This window comes from Notolepis coatsorum (assembly GCF_963971535.1).
Source record: "Notolepis coatsorum genome assembly, chromosome: 11".
Lineage (NCBI taxonomy): Eukaryota > Metazoa > Chordata > Actinopteri > Aulopiformes > Paralepididae > Notolepis > Notolepis coatsorum.
In genome coordinates, this window is record NC_140175.1 from 38,275,563 (window position 1) to 38,288,419 (window position 12,857).

Sequence of the window (12,857 nt, forward strand, 5' to 3'; positions counted from 1 at the left end):
GTCTGTCTGCAGCCACTACTCTCTACCGAGCGGCGGAAGAGCGACTGTTCACATTTTGGAGAAAGTCTACAGACATTTTCCCCAACGAAATAAATTGTCTGCATTTTGTAAGTACACCATTTATTTCAGTAAAGCAAGCTTTTCCGTGCTGACTACACACACCTTGAATGCGATTGTGATTATTATTATTATTTATGATGAATTGAAAATGGGGGACCCTGATGTAAACAAGACGAACGTCTTTCTCTGGTCTGCATCCCCTTAACAATTGTGTGTATTGAGCCGTACTGTATTGTACCCATTCTGCAATCTGTTAATACAATTTTCAATCAATCAATCAATCAATCAATCAATCAATCAATTGCAAACTCCACCGTACAGCTGCCAGCCACACATACGATAATTTACGATTGACTGCGGATTGATGAATGGCTAAACGTAAAGCCTGCCAGGCAGCCATCCAGGGGCTACAGCTCGTGTACAGTAGTTTTCAACACAACGTCACTCTCAAGAGACTCTGGCTCTTCTTATTAGCATATGCTGGCTTTTTATTATTTTCGTGAGGCCATGGTTTAAACCACGAAAATGAAATAGCCTTAGATAGAAGATGTCATCATCTTCTTAATTTCCCGGTTGTGGAGATGCATCTTCCTCACAACGAGTCTAGTTGCTTCTTCAATGCCGCATGCTCATACATCAGTCGTTATCATAGCCCTGATCCATTTATTACATGGTAAATGACTCTCAGTATGTCAGAGAATTTTTCTTAATAAAAAGAAAAACCTGGTAAATGACTCAGGGTCTCTGGCCCTGTATTCAACGGCCCAACAGTTGTTTATGTTCTTGTGCGTGTTATTGAGCAGAAGTCACTGTCATAACGTTATGAGGAAATATCATTTTGTACGTTAAGTCCAGCAAACTACAGATAAAATGCTATTCTGTATACTATCTCTAATAACAACAATAACATGAAATAGCCTGGTGCTCAGTAGCTCCTGAAAGATAATCTTTTCCATTCACTCTCCTCCGCTATCTGCATAGCTCTTGTGACAGAAGCCTAAGCAGCCCCCCCATCATGTCTAAAGGCACAGTGGTCCTGGCCTACAGCGGTGGACTGGACACCTCATGTATCCTGGTGTGGCTCAAAGAACAGGGCTACGATGTCATTACGTACTTGGTAAGGCAGGAAGCAAGTGTGTGCAACAGGTGTGTGTGTGTGTCTCTGTCTGTCTGAGAGGGCACAGAGTCTCCAGCTTGGCACCCAGTTACTTGCTTGGCACTTCATTGACCAGGGGGCCTACATTTAGCACTACGTTGGCAGCTGACAAGTGAACCCGTTATGAACACGACTAGAGCATACACGATACAACAACATCAATTGGTAGAGTCCTATACAACCAATATCCACTGACGATAATCTCACAGTCCTATCAAACACAGTTAACTGCCTACCATAGGGCTTTTGGCAGCATAATGCCAGCGCTAAGCCAGCTGGATTAACATCTCTGCTCTTCGGCGTCAGAACTGCACAGCACGCACATTTCCCTCTCATCCAGCTCTTCATTCAGCGGCTGGCTAGAGAAACAGTTTGGCTGGGATAATCGACCAGGGCCTGGTAGGTCCCTGCTGTGGCACGCGAGGCTTCTTGTTGCTTTTGGGGTGACTCACTCCCAGGCTTAGAGAAGAGGAGCAGAAGAACGATAGAAGAACAATAGGTTTCTGTCCCAATATGCCAACCGGTTGTTTTTGGTGAAATCCCCAAAGCATGTCTGCTGTTGTGTGATGTTTTGATTGAAAACCCCCGATAAATAACAAGCAGCCATGCATGGTGACCGCACGGGGGAGCGAGACAAAGCCTCACGCATACCTCAACACCTCAGTTATGGAACAAAAAAAAAGGCTCCGGAAAGTCTTTTTATGTCACGCGCTGACGACCAGTTAGCTGAGACTATAGCATTTTCGTGTGGACTGGATTATTTAGTTGCTCATGGTGGAATGTCCCATCGCGTAGGTTACGTATTCAGTGTTTGCCGTGCTGAACCTGTGTGTAGTCATGGTTAAACAGCAACCGCAGTGTTGTTTAGTGATATTCATGACTGGTGTCTCTGCTGTGGAGAGCATCAGGTCATCAAACGTGACCTGAATCGCACAATGGGGGGGGGGGGGGGGGGCTGGCGGACTGAGAAGCGCTCGCCAGCCAATCAGCAGGGACCTGCTCCGCTAGTCCATGATTCTTTGCCCTCTGGGACTGGGAGCTTAGGCCAGAGATGACCTGCACAGGAAATGGTTTCGAGAGAGTACACAGTGAATTAATGTGATGTGCATCTTTTCTCATTGAGCTTGCACTCACAGACTATGCACAATATATCAGTAACCATATCAGTATTGGCTATTGGCAGATGTAAACGGTGATTGTTTATTTATCATCAGCACCAGTGAGCAGAACTGGACGGATGTGAGCAGAGCTTGTTTATTTATCAGCAGCACTAGTGAGCAGAACTAGGCAGATGTGAACAGAGATTGTTTATTTATCAGCAGCACTAGTGAGCAGAACTAGGCAGATGTGAACAGCCAATGATTATTTATCTGTCTAGCTGTGCAGGGGTTTGTTTGGGTTCGTGCATTTTGCGAACAGGAAGCACAAAGTTGATCATCTGATTAGACAGGGGAGGAAATTAAAGGGAACAAATGTGTACATACATGAGCACCTCACAAGAAGAAATGTAGAGATTGCAAAGCAAGGTTCTTAAGAAAGCAGGGAAATATTGTATCTACTTGGTCTTTATAAAAATGATGAGCACACCAGGGGCGGTTAGGTGGCCGAGCGGAGATTGCGTTCGTCACCAGCCCCGGAGCTGTGGGCTGGATTCGCCTGTTCGAATCCGGCTCACAGCTCCGGGGTTGTCACCAGCTTGGCTGGCCGTCTGCACTAATACAATTGGCTGTATTAGAGGGTGGGAGAAGCTGGCGGGGTGGGTCCGGGTCGTTGTAAACGGCGACTCCTACAGTTCGGTCGGGGCGCCTGCTAAGCACGGATAGGACTCGAGGGGGATAGTGTGGTCCTCCCACACGCTACGCCCTCTCGATGAGAATCCGCGCTGCCAGGTGAAAAGAAGCGGTGATTGGCTGGACGTGTGTCGGAGGAAGCACGTGGTAGCCTCCACTCTCCCAGATGATCTGACTGTGGGGGGTAAGTGCGCAGCGACCAGGAAGGGACTGGGAATTGGCATACGACTAACATTGGGATGGGAGAAAAATCGGGGGAAAATGGAGGGGGGAAAAAGACCAATAAAAAAAAAATAAAAATAAATGATGAGCACACCAGAGCAAGCCAAGGTGCTCTGTATTAGGAGCATCGAACAACTGGAGAGGTTTGAGAAAACCTAGAAAAGACATTGATGATGTTTACAATCTCTTTGCATGTACTCTCATTGCATTGTACTGGTTTGTTGCACTCATTATGACACATTATGCTAGAACATCAACAAGATATAGATCTGGAACTTAACCTTTTTGATAATATATATATATTTTTTGTATTGATCTTTTCCCCCCTCCTTTTTCCTCCGATTTTCTCCCATCCCAATGTTAGTCGTTATGCCAATTCCCAATCCCCTTCCTGGTCGCTGCGCACTTACCCCCCACAGTCGGTCTGGGAGAGTGGAGGCTATCACGTGCTTCCTCCGACACACGTCTAGCCAATCAACCGCTTCTTTTCACCTGGCAGCGCGGACTCTCACTGAGAGGGTGTAACGTGTGGAAGGATCACACTACCCCCCTTAGATCCTATCCGCGCTGAGCAGGCGCCCCGACCGAACTGTAGGAGTCGCTGTTTACAACGACCCGGACCCACCCCGCCAGCTTTCCCACCCTCTAATACAGCCAATTATATTAGTGTGAACGGCCAGCCAAGCTGGTGACAACGCCGGAGCTGTGAGCTGGATTCGAACAGGCGAATCCAGCGTCTCCGGTGTTGGTGACGAACGCAATCTCCGCTACGCCACCCGACCGCCCCCTTTTTGATAATATTAATACAAATTGCTGTTATTACACAGAGCAGATCAAATCAAAATGTATTTGTAAGGCCCGACAACACACGTTAATGTCCCCCATGGGCCGGACACGTCTTATTTAAACAAGTCAAGAAGAAACAGTGAATAAAATCTCACTCAATATTCATAAGTTAGATATCACAATTCTCAACCATAAAATACAAATGACATATTCAGTCCATAAGAACAAAACAGATCAAAATCATATATATGATTTGAACTCATATTATAGCATAACTTTTCTCAAGTCACCGATCACCTTTATATTTCCATACCAATTTCAAAAGTCAATGGCCAAAATGTAACTCATTATTCATGAGCGCAATTTAAAACTTTTTTTAAACATAAATTTGTTCCTTATCATAGTTATATTTCTGGGTATTTTATTCCAATAAGCAACTGCTCTATACATTACCGTCTTTTTCAGAGCATTTGTTTTTGGTAGAGGTAAAGTAAAGCATGAATCTAATGCTTGCCTTGTGCTATATCCATGTCTCATATTAGTTGGGTAAAGTTGTGAGTGCAAACCCTCCCGTATGTATGTATACATCCGTATGTATACAGGATGAGATACAAGACAATAGCTCAGGGCCGTATGCAGTGGTGCAGTCATAATATGGGCCAAGGCCAAACGCCACGTGCACGCGCGCTCCAGCGCGCACGCGCATACATGTCTCTCTCCTCTTTCATGAGTCGGAGCTGGGGACGAGATGGGCGGTCTTTTGTCACATAACACACGCCCAACACTCCACACACACGCACACACACACGCACACACACACACACGCACTCACACACACACACACACACACAGTCTAGGTGATAAGTGCCGGCCGGGGTATACCCCGGCCGGCACTTATCACCTAGACTTTGCATAATAATAGGATACGCGCACTTGCCTCAGTGACGAAGCCCAAACGTCGTTTGACCGCGTATGCCCAGCACTGCACCCCTGGCCGTATGCCCCGGGGGGCAGGAGAAACCACTCAGAACTGGTCAGGGCAGAGCAGGTAAGGTTCAGCACAGCAAGGCAGACAGAAGGCTGTATGAAACTGTTCCATGGGACTGGTTGAGACAGAGACGGAGGTTAAAAAGGTTCTCTCATGTCTGCAGAAAAGCAGACATGGGTGCAAATAGACATCCTAACTAAACTAGACAGATTAATCTAAGGGTCAGTTTAAAAAAACATTTAATATTATAGCGGTTTCAGAAACATGGATCAATGCAGATAAGGGAATGGATTTTGATCTACAGGGATATGATTTAAATTTCATCAATAGAGAGAACAAAATGTTGGAGGTGTGGCTCTCTTCGTGGATAAAGGCCTCATTTAATCATTGATGATGTGATGGAGTGTATTACTGTGGAAATATCTATGGAAAGGAGCCCCCTGCTGTATTCACTGTACACACATGACTGTGTGGCCAGGTTCAGCTCCAACTCCATAGTGAAGTTTGCGGACGACACGGTGGTGGTGGGGCTGATCTCTAACAATGATGAGAACAATGACGAAAAGGCCTATCGGGAGGAGGTTGATGAACTGGCACGCTGGTGCCGGGATAACAGCCTACTCCTGAACATTGGTAAAACCAAAGAGCTGATCGTGGATTTTAGGAGAATACAGCAGGGGACATACATGCCACTGTGCTATCGTGGACAAGGTGAGCAGTTTCAAGTACCTGGGCTGGGAGTCCACATCACAGAGGACCTGACATGGTCTACACCAGGGGTTCTCAAACTTTTTTATACCACAACCCCCATTTGATTTAGGATATTTTTTGGCGACCCCACACTTAACACTTTCTATGCCGGGAAACGTGTTTAGACATCATTCCCGGCCATGCTCAAGTTGCCGGAGGACGCTGTACATATCTTATATCAATATTTCAAAAATCTGCGATCGGATTCATATGTCCCCTCCGCTGGCCTGAGATCCACCAGGAGGACCCACTGAGCTCTCTGGCGGTTCAGGAGCGCCATCTGGTGGCCGATCGGCGCAATCGCTTAACAGGATGTGCCATAGAGGTTGTGCTCGACGTCCGTATTACTTCCGGGCACTCGCTATAGGTCCCGGCATTCTAGCTCGTCACAATACACAGTGATCGATTGGCAATAACTCGATAACAACATGATTTGGACGTATATACCATTATACAAGCTGGAGATGGACCGGGTAAAAATACATCCCATAATGATAAGAGTTCTACTCTACGATGATCGCCCAACGGCGCGCGGAGACTGGGGTGAGTTTTAGCGTGTAACGTTACCGTCTTCGATACTAACTGCTATTATCAACATTTGACCCACATTAGATGATTGGTATAACGCTGCCCACGGAATTATAAACGCCCCCTAGCCCATCCGGTCAACATCAGATGACGTGTAGTAACTTCTAGAAGTACGTCTAGTTGGAATTTTTTATATCGCGCTGATTGCCATAAAACTGTATTGCATCATCAATATAATGCATTTGGGGCTATAGATCACGTTCTGGAGAAAGCTGCAGAAAGAGATGAAAACATACTTATACATTAGACCATACTTTACTATGAATATGTGAATGAAAAAGTTTAACGTTGCTACACAATGAACAATACATATAGGACTTTGAATGGGCCCTAATAATGGCAATGTAGCAATAGAATTTAAAAAGTTATAGCCATGCAAAGAAGGGGTACTTCTCCATAGACAAATAGAGCCGGCAACCTATGGTATATCATGAATTTAACCCAAGGCAACCAAAGTGTTAATGTATCGCGTAATTTCAAGTGGAAATAAGGAATATCAAAATAAAAGCACACATTGTTGAACTTGATCATGCATATTTATTAGAAAATGAAATTTCAGCACTGTTATCAATGAAATTAATTCATATTATCAATAAAAGCAACGGAATTGTTTCTGTTTACACATTTATAAAACGAGGCATATTTAGCCAAAATATGTTGCCAGAACATGAAAAGAAAATGCGCTCACGTGCGCTTTGGCGGAGATCCGCTGCTACTCTGAAAATCCGGCCTCACAGAGGTATGTTTATGAGAAGGGGACACGCTTTCTCAGCGCAGCATTACACACAACACTGGGTACTCGTTCTGGACTGATATCCAGAACTTTGCGAGGGCCTGTCCAGTGAACTTGACTTTCAGTAGCTCGTCACACGAAAGACGAATTACCCCAAAATCTCCGCTGATTAACCTGGAGTGTCACTAACGGAGTTTCGTAATCCAGGTCATTACCAGCACATTTCTCTGCCAATCGTTTTTTTGTCTGCAAGGAAAATCTGCGCTTCTTCTCTGAGTTAAAAAAGGCGATTTAATACTCCGCCTCGAGATAGCCACCGGTTATGTGCAGAGCCCATTTCATCGTGACAAACCGGCTGCTGCGGTCAGGCAAGCGCCTACGGTCACGCGCTGCAAGAACAGAGAGACTCCGGCTCAGCTTCTTCCCCCAGGCCATCAGAACACTGAACACTGAACTCTCCACTCACAAGTACACAGACACACACACACACACAACACTCATGTGGCAACCGCTAAAACAATCACTTCAACCTGTTAAGCTGTAGGAATATTTCGCCTAAAGGTACATGTCTAAGTAAATGGAAGATTGCTCCACTTCTGCAAGGTCAATTTGCATGTTCTTGGTATCTAGGAACATCTAGGGACCTGGGGGTATGTATTTCCAGTGTCAGAAATATTGTGTCTGTTACTAGGCTGAGTACATTTTAATGAAGAAAAGGAGAATATAAATGATGATTTATGATTTTTGCATCTTTGATCATGTTAAATCTGCGGGGTACGAGAAAATGCTCACTGAGCTCATTCACCACCTTATTGCTTATTAAAATCTAAGCAAATGAATAAAGGGAAGATGATTAAACAGAAGGATTTGTAGATACAGTAATTAATGATAATCGATTTTAATAAAAAATTCATATTTGACCTTGAACTTGACCTTATTATGGCCAAATCATACATCTATGGATAGGGAACATGCTCCTCTTTCCAATGGCAGGGTTTCCTTGCATTTTTTACGATAATTAGCATTTTCTGATAAATTCGTATTTCCGATAAATCGTATAAAACATCTGTAAAAATGAAAATATACACTTTGACTACTGTTTTTGATAGGGTTATGGTCTTTACTCTTGGCTAAATTTTTATTTTTTTTTAAACATTAACCTCTTAACATCCAAGGGCCCACATGTGGACGATTCTTTGCCGACCTCTAGTGGCTCGGTGTGCATTTCTTTTAATACAATATATAGATAGAATTAAAGCCCTATTTGTTGCCCGTCGATTGCCCTTTCAGGTGACAAAATCCGTTCAGCGGTTCTCGAGTTACATGCCGATTTGTGAGGCGTGCCCCAAAGTACGCAAAAGTACACATTACCACCCCCGACTCCCGGGGCTCTAGCTCCGTTAATCATTTGGCGATCTCGAAAATCTTTGCACAGGGTTGTAGCCAATGAGTGTGGCTTTCCAATGATACCCCATGATATGATAATTGGGGATCTTATACGGTCTCTATTGATCGATTTATGATAAAGAAAAGCAGGGTCCCCCTATAGGGGGACCTTAAGGCTTTTAAACAAAATGTCACTTTAAAAAATAGTCACTTTAAGGAAGGAGGTACTGTATAGTATAGTTTAGATACATTAAGAATTAATATTGTATAATAGTGTATATATTTTATTTTTTTCTATGCCTATTTTTATTATTGTATTTTGCACAATCAATGCGGGCATGACCACCCGCATTTCACTGTATGCCCTGGTATGTATGTGACAAATAAACCTCTTGATTCTGATTCTTAAAATGCAATTGTCAGTTGTTTGTATAGAAAACCAGGATCCAACATTGATACCTTCACAGTCAATATGGAAAGGTTGTTTACTAAAACAAAACAAAAGATAAATTATGTTTGTGGGGATTTTAATAGACTTGTTGAATCATAACAAGCATTAATTCAACAGACGAATTCATGGAAGTAATGTACAGTATGAGTCTCTTTCCAACAATCACAAAAACCAAGTAGAATAACACCTCACAGTGCCACTTTGATTGATAATATATTTACAAATAATGTGAAGAGTAACTGGGAGTGGACTATTAAGTAAGGGATAATGTATAGCTACGAGGTCATTGTCGCAAAATAATTGACAGACACAGAGTTTAGAATACCGAGGCTCCTCGCCGAGGTGTTCTAAACGTCAGTGAAGGTCAATTATTTTGCGACAATGACCGAGTATAGCTATACATTATCCCGCTTATTACATGGCTAACTTACTAACAATACACCTAATTCATTTTACACCATCGACAAGACGAGATCAAATGCAGACGCAGTTGTTCTGTGGCTCTGTCAGCCCAAATAAAGTGATTATTATTATCGCCGGCAGGTGTGTCTGATTGCACTGATGCAGTGTGTGTCAGTGGGCTTGATTGCTCCAGCTGCGAAAAGCAATAATCACCGGTGATTATTGCGCGTTGCCCATGGCAGCAGTCAGTTATCGAAAAATTATTCACCGCTGTCGAGGGCTATTGACCAATCACAATCAAGCATTTCGGCGAATGTGAAAACGCCATGTAATAATGAATATTTCACCTGCCTGACTTTACAATTTATGAATGTAACTATAGGAAGAAATGGGAGTTTTAATGAAGTAAAATACAGCAGGTTAGAAGAACTGAGGAATCTATAGGCGTATTTTATTTAGATATGATTTATTGAATTATGATTGGAATGGAGTATACGAAGCAGCTGATATTGACAAAGAATATGACTTATTTTTTTATTAAAATATATGACAAAAATTTCCAAATAAAAACGGTATAACAGGAAGAAACATTCAGAGACCCCGTGGATGACCAAGGGACTTGAAAATGCATGTAAATGTTTTTTTATTGATGTTTATTTTGTTCTGTTATTTTAGGTTTGCAAGATATTTAGTTTTATGTATGATATTGTGAGGAAGGGGCAGGACTAGATAAGCATTTGCTTCCTTCTTCTACTTCTCAAAGTCATTTCTTTATCATTTAATGAATTTGTATTATTTTTAAAGATACTGTATGTTTCAAATTCTGTCCATGCAGGCCAATATTGGACAGGATGAGGACTTTGAAGCCGCTCGGAAGAAAGCCGAAAGTCTGGGTGCAAAGAAGGTGAGAGACTTATTCACAAGTACTGTTGTAAAAGTGTCTCGCCAGAACATACTTAACCAATACTGGTGCTAGTCTTGGCTAGGCTATATTCCTGTGTAATCAATACTGACCTATACCTCATTACCTCAGTTCACATTTCCCACTTCCAGTGTTACTTCAGTCAAGTAGCAAGGGTTAACTAATTCTATATACCAGGGCCAGACCTAGCAAATAATAGTACCACTATTACCACTATCCACTATTATCCCTGTACCCAAAAAATCCAAGCCTGCTTGCCTCAACGACTACCGCCCTGTAGCTCTCACCTCCATAGCCATGAAGTGCTTTGAGAAGCTAGTAAAGGGCTACATCTGCTCCTCCCTCCCCATCAACGTCCTGGACCCCCTGCAATTTGCATACAGCCCCAACAGGTCCACGGAGGACGCCATAGCCCATGTGCTGCACACAGCAGCATCACACCTGGACAAGAGGCAGGGGAACTATGTGAGAATGCTGTTCATCGACTACAGCTCAGCATTCAATACCATAGTCCCCTCAAAACGCATAGCCAAGCTCAGGGACCTGGGCTTGAACTATGACCTCTGCCAGTGGGTCTTGGACTTCCTGACGGGCAGACCCCAGGTGGTGAGAGCAGGCAACTGCACCTCCTCATCCATCACTCTCAACATAGGGGCCCCCCAGGGCTGTATTCTGAGTCCCCTCCTCTACTCCCTGTACACACACGACTGTGTGGCTCAGCGGAACAACAACACAATCATCAAATTTGCTGACGACACAGTAGTGGTGGGCCTGATCTCTGCCAACGACGAGAGGGCCTACCTGGAAGAGGTCAAGGTCCTAGCGGGATGGTGTCAAGAGAACAGCCTCTCCCTGAACGTCAGCAAAACAAAGATGATTGTGGACTTTAGGAGGTCAGGGGTCAGGGACTACAGCCCCCTCAGCACCGGTTGAGAGAGTGAACAGTTTTAAGTAACTCGGAGTCCACATATCCGAGGACTTGACATGGACCACACACATTGACAGTGGTGTGAAGAAGGCGCGGCAACGCCTCTACTTCCTCAGGCGCCTAAGGAAGTTCCAAGTCAGTCAGAAGATCCTTAAGAACTTCTACTCATGCACAATAGAGAGCATCCTGACTGGCAATATCACCTCCTGGTTTGGGAATAGCACCGCACAAGACCGTAGCAGACTACAGAGCGTGGCCCGTTCAGCCGAACGCACAATTGGAGGGGGGCTTCCCACTCTCCAGAACATTTACAACAAGCGGTGCATGGGTAAGGCTAAGAGAATTATCAAAGACTCCAGCCACCCAAACAACTGCCTCTTTGAACTGCTGTGTGAAGCGATACCGGAGTCTCATGGCAAGCACAGAAAGACTCAGAAGAAGCTTCTATCCCCAGACCATCAGGATGCTCAACGAACAATAACACTATGTAACAACCATCAAATGCACTCGCAGCACTAGGGATGACCCCCGGACCCCGGTTCTAAACAGGAACCGGTACTATATTAGAAAAGACCGGAGTATTTATAAGCTCCGACGTCATCGGTACTGCTATCGATACTCTAGAGAAATTATTATTATTATTATTTAAAAGTTGCGAACGATCTCTCCTCTCTCTGTCTCTGCAGCGAGCCATTATTATTACAGACACTCCTCGCGAGTCGCGATAGTCATACACATACGGGTACTTCTTAACGAAGGTGCTGTCTCCGTGCTGAAGCGCGCTGCACACAGACAGCTCTGCCTCTGCATGCACTCGTCATGGCGGAGAGAGCGAAGCGCTCGAAAGTATGGATATACTTTACAAGAGTCGATACCGACAACGCACATTGCCACAAGTGCAACAAAACATTTGCCAGTAAGGGTGGCAATACGAGCAATTTATCAAAACATCTGTTGGCAAAACATGATATTAGTGTGCAGAAAAGCGCCGTATTCGACTACCTTGCGCACAGTGCCATCTCCATCCACGTCCACTGCAGCCGGTAAGCCAAGATACGGAGTTGCCTAGGCTAATAACGAATTATTACAAATAGGCTAATAAACAAAATAATTGTTTAGCTACAAATACTACAATCTAAAAACGTTTTATAGATCGTCAAGCTGAGGCGTCAGCCACCATGTCCCAGCCCAGTGAGCCCAGGCCACCACACATTCTCCCTCTACCTCCACCACCCAAAGTCCTTTCTCCCTAGCAGCTAGAGGAAGGATGACAGAGGATAGGGTGAACGAGTGTCACAGGGCTGTGACAAAGTTTGTTGTCAAAGGCCTGCACCCGTTCTCTACAGTGGAGTCCAAGGACTTTAGGTAACAACTAATCATTCAGTGTATATAATTTTCTTTTGTATACATAGTTGTCTAACTTGTCTGTTGTTGTTATAAGTTATTATTGAAGCAGCTATTCCCACCACTCCACACAAATTTACAATAATTCAATCATTTCTAATCTTTACTGTAGGGAGATGACCAATGTTCTCAACTGTAAATATAAAAATCATAAAGAAAAATTATCAAAAAGAACCGATAAGAGTATCGATAAAGTACCGAACCGTTAAGCAGTATTGATAAGAGTAGTAGTATCGATAAAATCTTAACGATACCCATCCCTACGCAGCACACACATCCACACGCACACAC

At 43.9% G+C, this 12,857-nt stretch overlaps 1 protein-coding gene across 1 annotated transcript in view; it reads left to right on the plus strand.

Moving 5' to 3' along the window:
* Positions 1–12,857, plus strand: part of ass1 (argininosuccinate synthase 1) — an 83,206-nt gene continuing 70,349 nt past the window's right edge. The window contains exons 1-3 of the mRNA XM_084324624.1: positions 1–107; positions 1,042–1,177; positions 10,148–10,216. Of these exons, the coding sequence (XP_084180750.1) occupies positions 1,076–1,177; positions 10,148–10,216 (171 nt within the window). The 5' untranslated portion in view covers positions 1–107; positions 1,042–1,075. The remainder of the gene's footprint in view (positions 108–1,041; positions 1,178–10,147; positions 10,217–12,857) is intronic.